The sequence below is a fragment of the Zootoca vivipara genome, chromosome 12, assembly GCF_963506605.1.
Source record: "Zootoca vivipara chromosome 12, rZooViv1.1, whole genome shotgun sequence".
Lineage (NCBI taxonomy): Eukaryota > Metazoa > Chordata > Lepidosauria > Squamata > Lacertidae > Zootoca > Zootoca vivipara.
The window spans coordinates 7,723,162-7,744,175 of NC_083287.1; the positions used below are offsets into that span (position 1 = coordinate 7,723,162).

Sequence of the window (21,014 nt, forward strand, 5' to 3'; positions counted from 1 at the left end):
AGCAGGATTTTTAAGCATTCAAGGAATATAAGCCATACCCCGAAAATAAGACATAGTGATAGGCGCAGCAGCAATGCCGGCCGCAGGAGGAGGAGGAGGAAAAAATAAGACACCCCCTGAAAATAAGCCATAGTGTGTTTTTTTTTGAGGAAAAATAAATATAAGACGGTGTCTTATTTTTGGAGAAATACAATGATAAAATTAATATTTATAAATACAGTGAGCGAAAAGGTACTTAAAACTTTAAGATAAGCTGCCGCAGAGAATTGGCCCTGGGTTGCTCGGGGAACCGGGTTTAAGGACTTTCAAATGAACTAGTTTGGCTCAGGGGAAGGTCTATGTCTGCAGATCTGAACACAGAATCCGGCTACCGTCCGGGTTGTCTTCTCATCTTTGCCTAATATGAGCAGGATGTATATTTGCTTTTCCGTGAGGTCAGCTAGCCTCACCAGCGTGGAATCAAGGATCTCCCTACGTGTCTCTTCATAGAAGGGACATCTAAAAAATAGATGCTCTGGGCTTCCTATTTTCCGCAATGAACAGGCGCAGAGTCTTTGGGTGTATGGGACTTTTTTTGTAAGATCCTTCCAGGGCTGGTGAGGGCAGGGCTGAGCTTCTGGCGAGTGTGAAAGCCCTTCTTTTGTTTTTGGCTAAAAGGAAGGAGAGGTTAGCTGCCGGACCGGCTATATATCTCTCTGGTTCTCCTATTTTATAGTCAGGGCATCTTGAGCAGTCCTGTTGTCTCTCAATGTCTATGATTCTTTGTCTAACCGTGGCTTTTGCTTGGCCCAACCCCAGACTTAAGAGGGTTTGGGGAGCAAAACCCATTTTCTGGAGGGTGTTCAGGACTGCTGTCAGCCAGCCTGACTGGAACTGGTCGCAGAGGATCTGCTTCTTGATGGAGCAGATTTAATGTCAGCCATTTGTAAATTGGTATTAGGCAGATGAAAGCCTCCACTCTCATTGTCCCCGTTTCTAGTCTGACCCATGCGAATTGGAACACATCTGGGGACTTGTAGAAGAGCTCTAAGAAATTTGGATTGCACACGCTCCAGGGGGGAGAAGGTAGAATGCAAGTTTAACAATTGCAGTTAAAAACTTAAACAGTTGACGCCGCCCCTCCCCATTTATTCAAATTTTCATAATATTTACCTGTTGCTGTGTTATATGAAGCTAGAGCGGTACCTTCCAGATCTGCTGGTGAGATATTCCCCTTTAGAAAGGCAGAGAGTACAACTGTTTTAGATACAGATGACTCTGTAAACACAGATAAAGACAAAAAGGTCAACTGGGGGGAGGGGAGAGATTTCATGTAATTCTACAAAACCATTTCTAAGGAAATATTAATTGAATCATAGATCATTATTTGTTACCCCCCCCCAAAAAAAAGTACATGCAGTACTATCCATCTATGAACAATACATATTTATAATTCTTAAATGTGTGGAAACAAAATTTACTCAACAATCAATTTCTTAATTCCCACAGAAACACCATAGAAGCCTAGCAATCAGCCTCTTGAGCCATCTAATTCTAGTACCTTAGTTTTCTGGCCTCCTGGACAATTTGATGATGCAATCTGGATTTAGAAGTATCACAAGCTTATCATCTATAATTATGTCCCTCAAAGTATATATCTAGAACTATACAACATAGTCTTTTTTGCCAGATATCAATACACGACTTGCAGATTTACATAATTCTTTGGCAAAATTGCTCAGGTCACTGCTGTGTCATTACTTTTATTGTTGTTTTTATTGACAGTTCACTCATTTAATCTTTTTCCTGTTTGCACACCACCTTGTGAAACCATATAAAAGGCAGTGCAATCTGCTTAAGTAAAGTAATGAAACTGAATTTAAAAACACTTTCCCACAAAACTTTCAGTTCTGGTACTACCGGCAAAATACCTATGACAAAATCCTGTGGTGCCACTAAGAAATTAACATCAAACATACACGAAGCTATGAACAAATTGGGTGTTATCGCTGGAATGCCCCGAGGTACATCATGAAGTTTCTATGTTATTTGAAAATTAGCTCACTGGCCACAGGGAGTTTCTGAGCGACAGTTCTATCCTGGCAGAATTTCCTAAAAGTACTCTGAGCTGCTATGAAACCACTGTACAAAGTAGGAAATTTCCAAGCAAAAGGACAATATTTGGACTGCAAACTTCTGCTAGCGATCTACACAGAATTGACCTACATATTTCTAATAATAATTATTACCCTCATTCCAAAGAGATACTTTAGGTGACTCAAGGGTGTAGGAATATCTAATGGGAGGTTTTTGTTCTGTTTAAGACCCAGTGCCATATCATAAACTGCTTTTGAAAGTCTTATCAAGTTTCAAAAGCAATTAATCTTGTGAACTGGGAAATACAAGCCCAAAGCCTGACTCTTTGGTGTAGGGAAGCGACCACTGTCCTCGCGGTAAGGGTGTTTCGGAGGAAGCACTAGGACAACACCAAGTGAGATGTAGTCAAGTATGTACGAATACCTGATGCTCAAACCAAGTATTACAGAAAAAGCCATTTCCCGTTCCTGGGGAGATGTTGTTGCGGGCTGGGAGCAAGCCCTCCCCACATGTGCAGGGCGGGATTGCCCCTGCCCCATTGGATGGGGGCCACGTGACCCTTAGGCCGTCCAATTCAGATGGTCCGGGGGCATGGTGTGGGCTATTTAAACTGCCCACGGCCGAGGACTTGACCCTGTTTTTCTCCCTGCTTGGCCAGTTCTCCCGCCCTCCCACCCTTAGGTTAGGCTCTTTTATTTCTTGACCTTGCTATGGACCTCGGTTGGTCGCCTTGGTTGTCCAAGGGGCCTGGTAGGAATTTTTCCACTTGGCAAATTGGCACTGGCTGGTTTTTTTGCCTACCTTGTAGTAAATCGTACAACTTTGTAAGATTTGGCAGTTAGGCATTGGAGTATTAGGTTGAAGGTGAAGGGACGTAGTGGCCATCACCTACCCATCCTAATTCAAGAGTATTCCGTTAAAGGAATCTGGGAGGCATGGTCTCCGTCTGAAACCCCAGACGGTGGGCTAGGGCCCCAAGCGGTGACCCTGAGGGAGTCCCTAGTTGATGTGCATCAGCAAGGCTCCCCCTACTGGTGGTTAACCCTTCCAAGACTCCTGCAGATGGGCAGGAGTCAGATACAGTGGTACCTCGACTTACGAACGGCTCGACAACCCAATTTTTCGATTTACGAATGGGGCAAATGGCCACACGCTTACGAATTTCTCGACATCCAAACGGAAACCACGGCGGTTTTAGATAGGGTTTTTTCGACTTGCGAATTTTTAGATGGGGTTGCTTCAACCTACGAATTTTTCCATTTCCAATGCATTCCTATGGGAAATTGCGTTTCCAATGGCGCTTTTCGACTTACGAATTTTTCGACCTACGAAGGTGCCTTCGGAACGGATTAAATTCGTAAGTCGAGGCACCACTGTATAGTCGTGTGGTTTCCAATGCCTAAGCCAATACCACGCACATTCTGTAACCAATAAAGTTATGGCCTTTTTCGCCCATTAACCAAAAAAACTGTTTCATATGTCTTTATTCCACTTCCCGGGAGGGCTTGAGACCTTGCCATACAACACAGAATACAGAACAGGGCAGGCTTCACTCTAGACCATTTACTTGTTCTGTTATTTAAAATATATATTAGCCAATGGCAGATGGGCCTTGGTGTTGTCCTAGTATCCTCTTAGAAACATTTCTAATACCGTAATTTCCATTACTAATATATTATATATTATAATGTGACCTGATGTGATTAGCTTCCATTTTTCCTATCACTATTTACATGACAGGTTGTTACCTGGAACTTTTTTTCGGGGGGGGGGGGGAGAGAGAATATAGAATGAAAGTCAAACATATCCGTCTCAGAAAAAAGTAGTGTTAATGAATACTAATATAGTACCAGCAAAATAAAAAAATTCCTTCAGTAGCACCTTAAAGACCAACTAAGTTTTTATTTTGGTATGAGCTTTCGTGTGCATGCACACTTCTTCAGATACAGTGAAATAGGAGTCCCCAGGCACTTATGTAGAGAAGGGGTGGGGAGGGGGTGGGGGTGGGGAGGGGAGGGGGGATCACTCAGAAGGGTGGTGGAAATGGGTGATTGACTGACTGATAGCTGTTGATGACCGAAAACGACTGCAAATGGTTTTGCATGAAAAAGCAAGGGTTGAGATGGCTGAAGATCGCTTATCATGTATAATGAGATAAGAATCCGATATCTCTGTTCAAACCAGGTCCCTCCATGGTTTTGAGCTTGGTGATAAGTTGTAATTCAGCAACTTCTCTTTCCAGTCTATTTCTGAAATTCTTTTGTAGTAAGACAGCTACTTTGAGATCTTGTATAGAATGTCCTGGGAGATTGAAGTGTTCTCCTACTGGTTTTTCTGTCTTCTGGTTCCTGATGTCAGATTTATGTCCATTTATCCTTTGGCGTAGGGTTTGGCCTGTTTGTCCAATATAGAGAGCTGAAGGGCACTGTTGGCATTTGATGGCATACACAATGTTAGAAGATGAGCAATTAAATAGTCCTGAGATGGTATGTTGGATGTTGTTGGGGCCAGTAATGGTGTTGTCTGGGTGTATGTGGCAGCAAAGTTGGCATCTGGGTTTATTGCAGGCTCTGGTACCAGTGTCCATGTAAAGTCTGGTGGTTGTATTATTGTGGGTGAGGAGTTGTTTAAGATTGGGTGGCTGTCTGTAGGCAATGAAAGGTCTTCCTCCCAGAGCTTGAGAAAGGAAGCTGTCATTGTCCAGGAGAGGCTGTAGATCTCTGATGATGCGTTGTACTGTTTTAACTTGGGAGCTGTATGTGATGACTAGTGGTGTTCTGCTATTTTCTTTTTTGGGTCTGTCTTGCAGCAAGTTGTCTCTGGGTATCAGTCTGGCTCTGTTGATCTGTTGTTTAACTTCATCAGGTGGATATTTTAGTTCTAAAAAGGTTTGCTGTAGATCTCTTAGGTGAGATTCTCTGTCTGTAGAGTTGGAACAGATGCGGTTGTAACGTAGGGCCTGGCTGTATACGATGGATTGTTTGGTATGTTTGGGATGGTAACTAGAAGCATGTAGATATGTTTGTCGGTCAGTTGGTTTTCTGTATAAGGTGGTGGCTATATGTCCATCCTGTATTTTTATAGTAGTGTCCAAAAAATGTATTTCTTGCATAGATTGGTTCATTGTTAGGTTGATGGTGGGGTGAAAGTCATTGAATGTCTGGTGGAAGGTTTCCAGGGTCTGTTGTCCATGTGTCCAGATAATAAAAATATCGTCAATGTATCGCAGGTACAGAAGAAGTTTGAGTGGGTAGGAGTTAAGGAAACGTTGTTCTTTGCTACCAAACTCTGCCACTTTGTCCTTACCCACAACCACTTCAAATTTGGTGATGACCTGTTCCTCCAGATCAGCGGCACAGCCATGGGCACCCGCATGGCCCCACAGTATGCCAACATCTTCATGGCAGATTTAGAACAACGTTGCTGAATTACAACTTATCACCAAGCTCAAAACCATGGAGGGACCTGGTTTGAACAGAGATATCGGATTCTTATCTCATTATACATGACTAGTGGATTTTAGCCCGTTTAAAAACGGGCGCTAGAGGAAGCGGCCTGCCGGGACTGGCTTGGCGGCGGCGGGTCTTCCCGCCACCGCCAAGCCAGTCCGCAGCGGGGGCTTTTCGCCGTTTGCCTTCCCCTGGGGGAGGCAAACGGCGAAAAACCTCGCCGCGCCGCAATTCGGCTCCGGGACTGGCTTGGCGGTGGCGGGTCTTCCCGCCACCGCCAAGCCAGTCCGCAGCGGGGGGTTTTCGCCGTTTGCCTTCCCCTGGGGGAGGCAAACAGCGAAAAACCCCGCCGCGCCGCAATTCGGCTCCGGGACTGGCTTGGCGGTGGCGGGTCTTCCCGCCACCGCCAAGCCAGTCCGCAGCGGGGGCTTTTCGCCGTTTGCCTTCCCCTGGGGGAGGCAAACGGCGAAAAACCCCGCCGCGCCGCAATTCGGCTCCGGGACTGGCTTGGCGGTGGCGGGTCTTCCCGCCACCGCCAAGCCAGTCCGTAGCGGGGGCTTTTCGCCGTTTGCCTTCCCCCGAGGGGGAGGCAAACGGCGAAAAACCCCGCCGCGCCGCAATTCGGCTCCGGGACTGGCTTGGCGGCGGCTGGCTTCTTCCCAGCTGGCTTCTTCCCAGCTGGCTTCTTCCTTGGCTGGCTTCTTCCCGCCGCCGCCAAGCCAAAGCGGGCTTCCCTCCGCGCCCGCTGCCGCTTCGGCTTCCTCGGGTTCCCCGAGGAAGCGCCGTCCCATGCCGGAGGTGTGCGGCAAGGCTGCCGGGGGGGGGAGCGCTTCTCTCCCCCGCCGCCTCACCGCGCACCTCCAGCATGAGACTGGGCTTCGGAGCGGCGGTTGGCGGAGCGGCAGTTGGCTGTTCCCTGTGTCCCGAGAGCGCGGGTCCAATCCCTGTGTCCCTGGTTGTCCCTCCGTCCAATCCCTGTGTCTCTGGGGGACATGCGCAGTACCCCAGGGACACACGGGACAACTGGACGCAGGGACAACATGGACATTATTATATAGGATAAGCGATCTTCAGCCATCTCAACCCTTGCTTTTTCATGCAAAACCATTTGCAGTCGTTTTCGGTCATCAACAGCTATCAGTCAGTCAATCACCCATTTCCACCACCCTTCTGAGTGATCCCCCCTCCCCTCCCCTCCCCCTCCCCACCCCCTCCCCACCCCTTCTCTACATAAGTGCCTGGGGACTCCTATTTCACTGTATCTGAAGAAGTGTGCATGCACACGAAAGCTCATACCAAAATAAAAACTTAGTTGGTCTTTAAGGTGCTACTGAAGGAATTTTTTTATTTTACTTCGACCCAGACCAACACGGCTACCTACCTATAACATAGTACCAGCAGTTTGATAGGCAATGGACAAAAAACAGAAATAACTATAGATGAAAGCTAGAACATTTACCTAATTTCAAGGTGAATTTGTCATGAGTCAAAGCTAAAGGAGGTTGAACACATATTGATAATTTTGCAAGTGTCAGCTGTTTGCCCTCCACAGTGATCTGTTGGAAGTAAAAATTAGAAAGGCATTTATGGAAAATACCAGGTGAATTAGAACACATTGCAACTGAAAAAGGAACAGTAAATTAGTAACAACTGTTGAAGTGCTATTATTTTGTAATTCTTATCAGTTTGAGATCTTCCAAAGAATTATGTACATGAAAACAAGTTTTTAGTGAATAGAATGCAATTAGAATATTATGCTCCATTGGGAAATTCCCAATCCCCCTGCCATAAATCTATGAAACAAAAATAAATATTCACTAAACATCCTTTAATTCCACTGTAGTGAACAAATGTAGATACAGTATAGATACACACACACACACACACACACACACATGTAGTTTAGGGAAGTTTTTAATGACTGATGTTTTAATGTATTTTTAATCTTTTGTTGGAAGCCGCCCAGAATGGCTGGGGAAACCCAGCCAGATGGGCGGGGTATAAATAAATGCCCAAACGATGACAACCTGTGAGTCAGTCCTGGTTCAAGAAGATAGCATCTTCCTAGAGAGGCTCACTTCCAAGACCATAGATAATGTTTATGGTTGTTAAACATAATCCTCTCCAGGAGGCATTTCTCTTAGCTTTCCCCATAACACAGAGACCCATGATGTATATACACATCCAGTGCTTTTTTTCTACAAAAAATGTTTAGGGGTACTCTCATTTTGACTCAGGAAAACAACCATTTTACAGTTCAAATTGTGAAAAAATACAGTAAATGGACAAAACAAAGATTTACAAAATGTCCATGGGCATGCATACCCCTCTGTATCCCCAGAAAAAAAGCACTGTATACATCTAATTTTTATTTATTTAATGCATATCACAAGCAATGTAAATCATCAAAATCTCAGTCACTTCTGTATATTTTCTAGAACCAGCCCTCTAAATATAAAAAAACATGGTTTGAATCTTTTGAGTGTTATAGGTAAAGGGTAAAGGGACCCCTGACCATTAAGTCCAGTCGCGAATGACTCTGGGGTTGTGGCACTCATCTTACTTTACTGGCCGAGGGAGCCGGTGTACAGCTTCCGAGCCAGCATGACTAAGCCGCTTCTGGTGAACCAGAGCAGCACACGGAAACGCTGTTTACCTTCCCGCTGGAGCGGTACCTATTTATCTACTTGCACTTTGACGTGCTTTCGAACTGCTAGGTTGGCAGGAGCAGGGACCGAGCAACGGGAGCTCACCCCGTCGCGGGGATTCGATTGAGTGTTATACTTGGTCTTAAAGTCCCAACAAGGCCAATACCTTTACTGTCACAGAAGGAACCACCTCTGCTTTTACTTCACTGTCAATGGCTTGCTGTAAAGAAGAAGAAGAAACACAGAAACAGCAAATTCAGTATCACACAGGAATGAACATATTGTATGGCTAGATTTCAACTTACTGTAGAGGTCTTAAAACAATAATAAAAGAATTAAGATGCACAAAAATGTTGGGTGATATCTAACTATGGCGTCCCAATCACTCAGCCATTCAACCCCCTGGAGCTGTGTTCTCAGCATAGTAAAACAGTCAAATCCAACAGATGTAATATGCTTGTGATATTACTATTACCATTACTCTCTATGATAGATAAGTTTGTGCATATCAACTTTCAGATGTTTTTGCTAATGTCTTGGATATCATCCAAATATTTTCCCCAAAAAAATCTTTGCTTAAAATTATCTATAAAAAGAGGAAACAAAGGGCAAGAATGTTCTGTACAATCAGTTAAAGCAACATATCCCAAGCTCTGGGAGGAAGACCTTTCATTGCCTACAGACAGCCACCCAATCTTAAACAACTCCTCACCCACAATAATACCACCACCAGACTTAACATGGACACTGATACCAGAGCCTACAATAAACCCAGATGCCAACTTTGATGCCACATACACCCAGTCAACACCATTACTGGCCCCAACAACATCAAACATACCATCTCAGGACTATTCAATTGCTCATCTTTTAACATTGTGTATGCCATCAAATGCCAACAGTGCCCTTCAGCTCTCTATATTGGATAAACAGGCCAAACCCTACGCCAAAGGGTAAATGGACATAAATCTGACATCAGGAATCACAAGACAGAGAAACCAGTAGGAGAACACTTCAATCTCCCAGGACATTCTATACAAGATCTCAAAGTAGCTGTCTTATTACAAAAGAATTTCAGAAATAGACTGGAAAGAGAAGTTGCTGAATTGCAACTTATTACCAAACTTAAAACCATGGAGAGACCTGGTCTGAAAAGAGACATTGGATTCTTATCTCATTATACATGATAAAGTTATTTTTAGCCATCTCACCCCTTGCTTTTTCCTGTAAGACCAATTGCAGTCGTTAACAGTCGTCAACAGGTTTACCACACCTATCAGCCAATCACCTATTCCCACCACCCTTCTGAGTAATACCGCTCCCCACCCTCTCACTGTATATAAGGGTCTGGTGACTTCTGTTTCAGTGTATCTGAAGAAGTGTGCATGCACACGAAAGCTCATACCAATGACAAACTTAGTTGGCCTCTAAGGTGCTACTGGAAGGAATTTTTATTATTATTATATTCCAATCTGTTCTGCTTTACAGAAATTTATATTCCAAGGGGCACAATCTTATACTCTAGTTGTGTTAGGTTCATGTTGCAGATTTTCGAGTTGCGAACGCGGCAAACCCGGAAATGTATACTTCCAGGTTTCGCCACACACATGCAGAAGTATGCACATGACATCCAGCTCTACCTCTCTTTTAAATCAGAAACAGTGAAGGCGGTGAAGGTCCTGTGTGAGTGCCTGGAGGCGGTTGGAGGATGGATGGCGGCTAACGGATTGAAGTTGAATCCTGACAAGACAGAAGTACTGTTTGTGGGGGACAGGAGGCGGGCAGGTGTGGAGGGCTCTCTGGTCCTGAATGGGGTAACTGTGCCCCTGAAGGACCAGGTGCGCAGCCTGGGAGTCATTTTGGACTCTCAGCTGTCCATGGAGGCGCAGGTTAATTCTGTGTCCAGGGCGGCTGTCTACCAGCTCCATCTGGTACGCAGGTTGAGACCCTACCTGCCCACAGACTGTCTCGCCAGAGTGGTCCATGCTCTGGTTATCTCCCACTTAGACTACTGCAATGGGCTCTACATGGGGCTACCTTTGAAGGTGACCTGGAAACTGCAATTAATCCAGAATGTGGCAGCTAGACTAGTGACTGGGAGTGGCCACCGGGACCACATAACACCGGTCCTGAGAGATCTACACTGGCTCCCAGTACGTTTCCGAGCACAATTCAAAGTGTTGGTACTGACCTTTAAAGCCCTAAACGGCCTCGGTCCTGTATACCTGAAGGAGCGTCTCTACCCCTACCATTCAGCCCAGACACTGAGATCCAGCACCGAGGGCCTTCTGGCGGTTCCTTCATTGCGAGAAGTGAGGTTACAGGGAACCAGACAGAGGGCCTTCTCGGTAGTGGCACCCGCCCTGTGGAACGCCCTCCCAGCAGATGTCAAGGCAACAAGTAACTATTTTACTTTCAGAAGACAAGTGAAGGTGGCCCTGGTTAGGGAAGTTTTTAATGTTTGATGCTGTATTGTTTTTAATATTCAGTTGGAAGCCGCCCAGAGTGGCTGGGGAAACCCAGCCAGATGGGCGGGGTAAAAATAATAATTTATTATTATTATTATTATTATTATTATTATTATTATTATTATTATTATATTCTGCGCGCTTCACACATGCACAGGAGCGCTCTATTGTGTCATGCGCATGCACAGAAGCGGCACTCTACTTACGGACTTTTCGGGGTGCAAACAGCACCCCAGAACGGATCGCATCCATAAGTAGAGGTACCACTGTACCTAGTGCAATGGTGTCAACTGCTGTAGAGCATAAATAATACTTTATCTTACTCAGTCTATACATGTCATTAACAGGCAGTTTAAAATCATTCAAATTGTAACTATGCATGTCATATTTTAGAAACAATTCTTATTTGCTGCTGAATAAATTATTTCTCCTGTTACTGCAATAAATTACTGAAAATGATTCAAAAACCAAGAGCCTAACAGCTAAAATATTAAATAAAATATCTACACACATAATAGTTCTTAATTTAATTACCCCAAAGGTATTAGGATTTACTTGTTAACAATTAACAGTTAGTGCTTAGGAAAGCATGCCAGCTGGCCCACTAACTTCAAATAACTTCTTTTAGCATACAAATTAGAATGAGAGAGAACACAGTCAATGGTTCAATTCAGATACAATGTCAGACTATGGTTAGGGAAACTTACCTGTGGCTTGGTGTACTATCTGAATTAAGAAGCCACAGTTAAATCAATTACTCTGCCTCGACATGCTATTGCACCATGGAGATGAGAATAAAATGATGAAGCCAAATGCCAAAAGAGCAGAAAAGGAAAGCAGACAAATGGCTTTAAACGAGGGCTTGCCTTTGTGTTCTAATATATAGTTAGCTCAAACCATGGTTTCCCATGATGCCTGAGTATAGCCAATGTTCATTAACAGCTGGAGGCAAATAGTGGTGGATTAACATTTGACTGACAGCTCTTGGTGGGTATAGGAAGCTGAGATGAGCTTCTGGAGCAAGCAGCAACTGGCATCAAATAAACATGTGATGGGTGGTGCATGAACATAGTTTAGTATAGGCAGCCAGTTTCTTTTTACTGTGGTTTAGGCTGTCATCATTCATCAACTGAACACCATGCCAACAATATCAATGAAGCACAGTCATAACCAAACCAGGATTTCCTTCATCCTTCTGTAGCTGTACAGTACTGCAAGATTTCTAAAAGAATAAGTTAACATTTCATTTCAAAATTTATTTTCTCTGTACAAACATTTTCAAATTAAGACTAGCCTACTGCATATTGTAGTAACTTAAAAGCATAATCCTGATGCATGTTGCTCTGGCTTGAGTGGCCCAAGTGCTATAGGATCAGATCAAATACCCATGATCCTTATGTGGTTTGCTATGGCTACATTCAATGGATATTGGCAATGTTTGCATAAGGTACAATAAAAACATTCTGACGATCTGTTATGAATTTCTTATATAATTTACTATTAAGTCTAATTATTAAGGATGTGTTCAATTACTCAGTATTAGTTATTGGGTAAATGTTTGATGGCACAGTATTAAAGACTTCAAGTTCAATACAGATGCTACATTTATAGATTTTTTTCTTCAATCCCTTTATATTATAAAAAGCACTCTAAACCAAGAACAAACCTTGATTACAGGTCATGGTTTATTTGGAGCAAGACAAACCAGAAATCTGGGTTTGAACATAACACTAAGCCAAACCATGACTTAACTCCCAATAGTGCAACAGGAAAGAGGAAGGAGTGAAACACCTATGGGTTTTTCCCCCTGTACATCAGCAAGCTTGGCTTAGTGTTAAAAGTGAATAAGGCTTTAGAGCAGGCTTCCTCAACCTCGGCCTTCCAGATGTTTTTTGCCTACAACTCCCATGATCCCTAACTAGCAGGACCAGTGGTCAGGGATGATGGGAATTGTAGTCTCAAAACATCTGGAGGGCCAAGATTGAGGAAGCCTGATTTAGAGAACAGAAATAGCCTCACTTAAGAAAGTCGCTGTATTTAAGCATGTAACATTATGACTAATATTGGGCAGGATACCAAGAACAGGACTGGTTTCTTGCACAAGGTGGCTTGGTTTTACATTTCTCAAAATAACACACACACACACACACACACACACACACACACACACACACACACACACACAAAAGGTAGGGCAAGCAACTTTTGTAACTAAGTGAACAATTTTTTATTTTAAAAAAATGTTACTTGACCTTTATGGACAGTTATTGATATGGCATGGGGATCTACTTTAAAATCTCTCTCTCGGCATGATCAAGTCCCTGAGTAGGTTTTGGGCTCCTGGCCATTGTTCTAAATTTAAGCTCAGTGTTCATTAGTTTAACAAAAATGCTATAAGCACTATCTATCAGGTTTGAGAGTATACAATTTCTATAAAAACAAATCTATGTAAGAATATCTGTAAGTTTTAAGGTTACGTACAGACGCTGAATCAAGATCAGGTGAGACCGTCACAAGAAGTGCAAAATCTTCATTTTTTCCCATTTTAGGCACAATGTCTGTAAAAAAAAAGTAAACTATGAAGCTTAGTCAATGATTTCATAACCATGTTTTGAGACTTAGAGCTGAAGTTCCAACTTAGGATAAAGTCCCATATGTGCAGATTCACAAGTTATAGTCTGGTGAATACTTCCCCAAAGGGAGGGATACTGAATAGTAACAAAGATATTTTCCATATTTATTTTATTGATCTTGATCTGAAAGGAAGTTCAGCTTTTACTCACATATAAGTCCTCACACTTTGTTAACGCAGCAAAGACCCATACTCATATAAACTTTACTTACAACATTTTATTTCAGAATATTTTCAAAATTTTACATCAAAATTTAACTAGAGTTTTCCTTTCAAATTTCCTCCCTCTTGCAAAGCCAATCTTCTCCTTCAATGTTACCGGTATCTTATTCCGCTCTCCTTATACCTGAGACATTATTATATAAAACAACAGAGGAGGCATAAAGGAAATAGTAAATTAAAGGGAAAGAAAGAAAATAAATGAAAGATAGAAAGGGAGAAAAGTACAGTACTGTTGCCCCAGTAGCTATCAATACCTACTCTTAGCCCCTCCCCTCTACCTGCTGAAATTTCAGACCGCTTCACAGCCAATCCCTTTATTTTAAACACTTTGCTGCTTGCCAGCAGATGCTCTATGGCTGCCATCTTGGTTTCCACACATAATTCTTCCCCAGTGAACTGGGCCAGTGCGCTGTGGGGAAACCAAGGGGGTAGCCAGAGGACCACAGCAATGAGGGCTCAGTGTTCTGCTGTTGTCAAGGGATAAGAAGTTTAAAAATAAAGGAGGGAAGCTGCCTGGTTCATGAGGAGGTAGGGATGTTTTTTTTTAAAAAAAAAGGCAGCTCAATCAGGTAGGAAAAGTAGGCCAGGGTGAGAAAAGGGGAGCATGTCAGAAGGGGGCCACTGGCAGGTAATGTGCCAAAGTCCCTCTTAAACCTCAGCATACGCTGGGAAAGCCAGGGAAAGTGACAGAGAGCAAAACTGGAGAGGCTTTTTTTAAAAAGAGCCCTGCCTCTGCTCCCCAGGTGGGAATCAAGGGCTGAACATGTGCATTGCCATACGGCCAGGAGGGTGGGTGGCACTGACCGAGCATGCACATGCCGCCCCTAAAACAACCTCACCCCCCCAAAAAAAACCCCAGACATTCGTTTAAAATGTAAAAATCCAGCCAGATGGGCATGCTGGCCCCCCAAAAAAGGACATGTCCTGGTTTCCCCGGATGTATGGCAACCTTATTTTAACCCTTTATTCATCCTGCATAGTTGCCCTCCCCTCCAGGATCACATGCCGGCAATGGGTGTGCAAAAAGTGGAAGTAGCTACCCCACACTCCCATGCACGCATAATGTATCTCTCTCACACACACTCCTCACAGTGTGTTCACAGTTCTGTTTGGCGGGGGGGGGAGGAAGCTTTCAAAACAAATGTCTTTATTGGGAATGTAGAAGAAAAAGAACACTCAGAAGAGGGAAAGTATCTAATGCTATTCTGCAACCAAAACAGAAAATGAAGGAAGGAAAGGGGAAGGTGAGTGGCCAGATCCCTTGTGAAGCTACAGATGCTCCCACTCTGCTTCCTTTCCGGCGGTTTATGTTCCTCAGTCAACTTAGGTTTGGACTCTTTCTGCTTCTCAGCTCCAGTTCTCCCCATTCCTTTTCCATTCCTCCCCTTTGTCACAGCAGCCTCTTTTTTTTTTTATGAAGAGGCTTCTTCCAGGAAGCACTCCAGGAAAGAAACATCATTGGTTGAACACCTTCACTCTTCCTGGGACATTATGGACATTTTTCTATGTGTCTATATAAATTATATATTTTTCCAGTTGTTTATATTCTGCCTTTCAGGATATAATCTTACCAAGCTGGTTTACAATTAACATTCATTTACATACGTTAAAAACACAATGAACATGGAAGAACCAGAAGTATTCTTTCTAGGTGAGTTATTTCTTCATTGTAAATTTGTTGCCAGAATTGTTATAGCAAACTTTTCTAGGGGAAAATGGCATAACCCGCTACCACTACTACATAGATATTTTAATATTGGGGGAAGAGAATTAAAATCATGTTTATTTGCATAGCTTAATTCAGCAGATACTTCATTAAATACAAATTAAAGATAAATCCTATAGTTAGATTTTAATGGACAACCAACCAACCACAACTGATGTAATTTCAATAAAAAGGGGGGGGAAGCATACCGTTGATTTTTCTGGCTTCTTTAATGATTTTCTGAAGTTTATTCATTTCTGCATCATATTCTTCATAATTTATATCCCGAGCCTCAACTTTTGGAGCTTGAAATAAAGATGGATCTGTACCAAGGTAGGAGCATTGTAGATCACCACTATCACTCAGTGTGACTATCACACCTTTCAAATCTCTGCATAAAAAGGGAGGAAAGCTAAATAGCACCATAGTGCAACAGCACAGAATGCCAATGCAATGTCCTTTGCTATTAAAAATGCTTCCAAACATATATTTTTCAAGGCACTGTCTGTACATTGGGGGGGGGGAGTCGATTTCTACTGAGTGTGTGGTTGGTGAAATCAGATCACTTGTAATAAATCTAAGTATCACCATCATGTTTCATGTCACCCGAATTGTCCAGTAGCACCTTAGAGACCAACTAAGTTTGTTCTTGGTATAAGCTTTCATGTGCATGCTTGAGTTGGTGTCTAAGGTGGTCTCTGAACATTATATATATATATATATATGTGTGTGTGTGTGTGTGTGTGTGTGTGTGTGTGTGTGTGTATTATCTGACTGCATTAGACCAACACGGCTACCTACCTGAATCATGTCACCAGAAATTTGTTATTAAGAAGACATGTAATTAAGAAACTGCTAAAATACCTCTAACAACACAGAATTTTAGTATTCACACTCCCAAATCTGTTTTAAAAACAAGCCTACTTAAATGAGCAATGAGATGAGTTTGTAAAATGCTTATAACGCTTTTGCTGTTAGCAGCTTAGTGCCCTTCTGCGGGTTGCTGCAGCACAAAGAAGCAAACAACAGTAGCTGCATTATGTGTAGACAGACTTAAGTCTAGAACCTTATGAAAGGGGGAAAGAGTTAGGAGTACGGGGAAGTTATAGCTGGTTGATAGGTGAAGTATAAGCACCTGCTACCGTACAGCTCTGAAAATTGCCCTTCCCCCAAGCTGCTTTTCTCGGGATTTAACACAGATATCTCCATAGCATGATTCATTTGGTTCTAGCTTATTTAGATCCCTAGACTGTACATGTGATACACGCAAATCTAGTTTGTATTAATCAAACATGTCTATATCCTAAACATTTGCACTAGCATGTTCACCTGCAACGTTATGGTAACATAATTGTTATGCTGAGTTTATGTGATTCGACACTGGCATAGTGAATACTAAACATTTGTGTGCTCATGATTTGGTAATAAGTCCATAAATGTTTCATACAAGTTTAATAGCCCATTGAGAGTCTTTTGAAGACTTGGACCAAAAAGGCAATCTTCAAACATTCCTATTTTTGGTAATCTATTCTTTCTGCCAATAGTTCCTTTATGGTTGCTCTGCTTTCAAGAAATATAGGCTGTTTAAGCAAAGGGTTGTAAAATACAATGATTTTCCTTTGCTCTGGTTGGATATGCTGCAATCCTATACACATTTAAGAAAATTTAAATTGCATTAGCTTTGCTGATATTTAAGCAGTCAAACTACAGGACTGTTTTTTTAAAAGTACATTTTCTCTAGGTCCTAAAATTTATGGTGTTTTATATTTTAAAATTAAGTATACAGGACTCCATGAAAACATTAAAGATTTTTCTTCCCCATACTTTTTTCCATGCATTCATAACTGCATTGATATAAAAGGTGGCAACTGAATTATGAAGTATTAATTTATCTTATGGAACACCTAACCCCCAGACAGTTTTAGTTTAACCAAATTCAAAGCTACAGTTCTCGAATGGTTCGCCCCAGAACAGTGTCAGCAGTACTATTAACAGAGCAAGTCGCTTCAGGGCTGCAATTATAAAAGGGATCTAAAATATATTTTATAGCCATTTTCCTGCAGCTACTGTAATTGTCTGTATAGCTATGAACATTACTACCGTAACACATTTCAAACAAAGTACAGTTTCAATTACTTATTGTTGAGGTAGAATATTTTTGAAAGATCTTAAAAGAAGCCAAATAAATGTAAGAACTAAAAGATTTTATTTATTACTGAAGAAACTCAATTGAAACAAATTATTTTGGTACCCATAATACGGTTATTGTTCAAAGCAAATTCTTCACACATATGGTAGTAATTTGAAAATCTATCTTTTATTGGATTTTGGACAAAAATAATAGCATATGCTTTTTGCATGTTTCTTTTGCACAACAAATTGCTGAAAACATAGCATTTTAACAAATCCAAGTGCTTTGCATACTTTTTGTCATATAATAAAACAATAATCATTCCAGATGGATTAATAAACCCTTGGATCTATAAATTATAAGCCCTTGTATCTATAAATTACCTGGCTGCCTGTTTAGTTTTTTTAATAAAAAAACCCATTTTTACTCTACCATATTTTATACTTTAGAAAAGTATTCCCATTTAACAGCAAACATCCCTTTTATGTTTAAAGAAATGACCACGCTAATAAATCCTGCAATATTAATAATCTACTGAATTAGTGTGAATAATGTTATCTCTGGTGTTATTGTTGCTGTTCTAATTACTTCACTAAGTGTAATGAAGTTTCTGAGCATGTCTGACTGCCTTCACCACCTGGTTTCTGCACTGACTTCCATGGAAGTAGGTTATAATCTGAAACATTCATGATCTACATTATCAGAAAGTCTGATTTCTTCAGTTTTTCTGGACAGTGACAGTCAAAAAACCAAACTGTGCACAATAGCTAACATCGCTTATGAAGTGAGAACAGTGTATGCAACAAAATAGGCATCCAAAACCGAGGAATTTTTTTTGATATAAGACTAATCTCTCTCTCTCAACAGCCTTCCAATCAAAAAAGGGACACGGGTGGCGCTGTGGTCTAAACCATTGAGCCTCTTGCTGATCAGAAGGTCAGCGGTTTGAATCCCCACAACAGAGTGAGCTCCCATTGCTCTGTCCCAGCTCCTGCCAACCTGGGAGTTTGAAAGCACACCAGTGCAAGTAGATAAATAAGTGCCGCTGCAGCGGGAAGGTAAACGGTGTTTCCATGTACTCTGGTTTGCGTCACGGTGTTCCATTGCGCCAGAAGCGGTTTAGTCATGCTGGCCACATGACCCAGAAAGCTGTCTGTGGACAAAGGCCGGCTCCCTAGGCCTGAAAGCAAGATGAGCGCTGCAACCCCATAGTCTCCTTTGACTGGACAAAAATGTTCAGTGCTATTTTAGTCCATGACAGCTTGGTCAAGTTTTTCTTAGCTTTTTCAGACACAGCAGTAGCAGTCCTTGGCCAAAGGCACCATTGATCCTCCAGTCACATTAAACCACTGTGACCAGGGGGGGCACATCCCATTTCAACCTACCCCGCTAACACCTGTACTACCCACCCCGCCACCTCTGCCATCGGTGGAAGAGCAGCACCAGCAGCAGTACTGATTTGGGGCAACATCACTCCAATTTGGGGAGAGACTGCCATGATTTCACCCCAAATCAGTGCCAGTGTCAGTGCCATTTCTTCACCGGCAGTGAAGATGGCAAGGCACCCAAAGGGGCACCACCACAGGGCTTCTGCCGCCTGAGGCAATGGACTCACCCCACCTAATGGCTGTGCTGGCTCTGACTTTCAGGATATATTTCTCAAGGATGTATACCTCTCAGTGCAAATGAGAGCCTCAAGCCATGATCCTAGTTGTAGTCATTAATTTTTATATTAAAATTAATGCACTGGCTAGTCACTTTTCTGACAGAATGAAAATAAAACCATAGATGTGAAAATAACACCATGTATCCTAAAGTCGCCACAGTCTGCATTGACGTTCATTCTAACAAACACAAACCAGGAACCCCTGGAGTCTCTCGCTGCTCAGAGATTGGGGCCCATAGAACAATAAAGTTTATTGCACACCTGCTTATGGCAGCTAGAATGACCATTGTACACTTTTGGACAAATTTAGATGGGGCCAATCTTACTACTTGGTACACTAAAGTGTGGGATATTGTCACCTCTAGGCTTGATTATTGTAACTCGCTCTACGTGGGGCTGCCCTTGAAACTGACCCAGAAACTCCAGCGGGTGCAGAATGCCGCGGCGAGACTCCTTACAGGGTCCCAGCCGCGGGATCACATTCATCCAGTGCTTTACCAGCTGCACTGGCTCCCGGTGGAGTAGAGGATCAGGTTTAAGGTGCTGGTTTTGACCTTTAAAGCCTTATGCAGCTTAGGACCCTCGTACCTATGGGACAGCCTCTCCCGGTATGCCCCGCAGAGGACATTAAGGTCCACAAATAATAACATACTGGAGATCCCGAGTCACAAGGTGGTTAGGCTGGCCTCTACCAGGACCAGGGCCTTCTCAGTACTGGCCCCCGACCTGGTGGAACGCTCTGTCTCAGGAGACTAGGGCCCTGCGGGATTTGTCATCTTTCATAGGGCCTGCAAGACAGAGCTGTTCTGCTTGGCCTTTGGACTGACGCAGTCTGACCCCGGGGTTACCCTAAGGTTTTATCTCATAATGGTTTTATCTTACTTGTAGATTTTTAATTTTAAAACTGAATTTTAACATTGTATTAATCTGCATTTTAATTAAATTGTTTCTTTTATACTTGTGTATATTTTTGTTGTTAGCCGCCCTGAGCCCGGTCTTGACTGGGAAGGGCGGGGTGTAAATAAAATTGTTGTTGTTGTTGTTGTTGTTGTTGTTGTTGTTGTTGTTCAGATGATTTTGTACCTATTTTGGTCTGACTTTCTTTTATTTTTAAGCAAGGAGGAATATGGCCGAGGACCCCTCTTGGCCTTTGAATGAATATGGCTGATAGAGTGACTCAGGACATTTGGATACTTTACTTGGTATAATAGGGTTCGTGTTTTATAACTTTGTCTTGTTTAACCACTCTGTCTATACTATATATTGTTCTAGTTGCTACCTTCCATGTATTCATATACCTGTGGTTTATTAATTTTGGCTTTATTTTATGTCTATATTTGTTCAAGAGTGATCTTTTATTATATATGGACTATGTATATTGCCATCAGCTCCTAAATTTTGCAGAATCCTGTATAACCTTTTTCTGACAATTAATAAAAATTATTTAACAACAAAATAGCTGTTTCAAGCTAAAAAAATTCAAAGGACTAGTATCATCCTATTATAATATATGTGTTGCACTTTTCATTTTTAAAGAAGCCTGAAACATGAAGATATGAAGTTAATTAATTAATGTTAAAAATGACCCTACCAAAACTTATATGAAGGCAGATCATTAAACTTTTTTTGTCACATTGGAACAATAAGAAAAATCTCCCCAAAAGCAGGTCAGTAACTTTTAGTTACCACTGCCACCCGCTGGTGACGACACCATAATATATAATAAAAAGTTTTTATTATATTGACTGAACCAAAAGACAGCCAAAAAAATTAATTTGTACTTATGGGGTGCCTGCTGTGTTAAATTAAATGGGTGTCAAACCTTTTTACAAGGTCAAAATTATAGCTAGATTGTCTACATAAGATGAAACTCTAGAACTACAATATACCTACACATAATATGTAATACTTTCCATTAATTCTTAAACTGCAGTACAATTTAAGCCAGGGGTGCAATTCACCAAAGTACTCCTCCTGTGAATGACCCATAGGCATTAATAGGTGGGTTTGAAAGGAG

At 42.1% G+C, this 21,014-nt stretch overlaps 1 protein-coding gene across 2 annotated transcripts in view; it reads right to left on the reverse strand.

The window, feature by feature from the left end:
* Nucleotides 1-21,014, reverse strand: part of BBS9 (Bardet-Biedl syndrome 9) — a 225,092-nt gene that overhangs the window by 173,069 nt on the left and 31,009 nt on the right. For both annotated transcript variants that reach the window (XM_060280578.1, XM_035130062.2), the window contains exons 10-14: nucleotides 15,410-15,591; nucleotides 13,123-13,199; nucleotides 8,340-8,393; nucleotides 6,985-7,081; nucleotides 1,153-1,257 (exon numbers count right to left, since the gene is read on the reverse strand). In XM_060280578.1, the coding sequence (XP_060136561.1) occupies nucleotides 1,153-1,257; nucleotides 6,985-7,081; nucleotides 8,340-8,393; nucleotides 13,123-13,199; nucleotides 15,410-15,591 (515 nt within the window). The remainder of the gene's footprint in view (nucleotides 1-1,152; nucleotides 1,258-6,984; nucleotides 7,082-8,339; nucleotides 8,394-13,122; nucleotides 13,200-15,409; nucleotides 15,592-21,014) is intronic.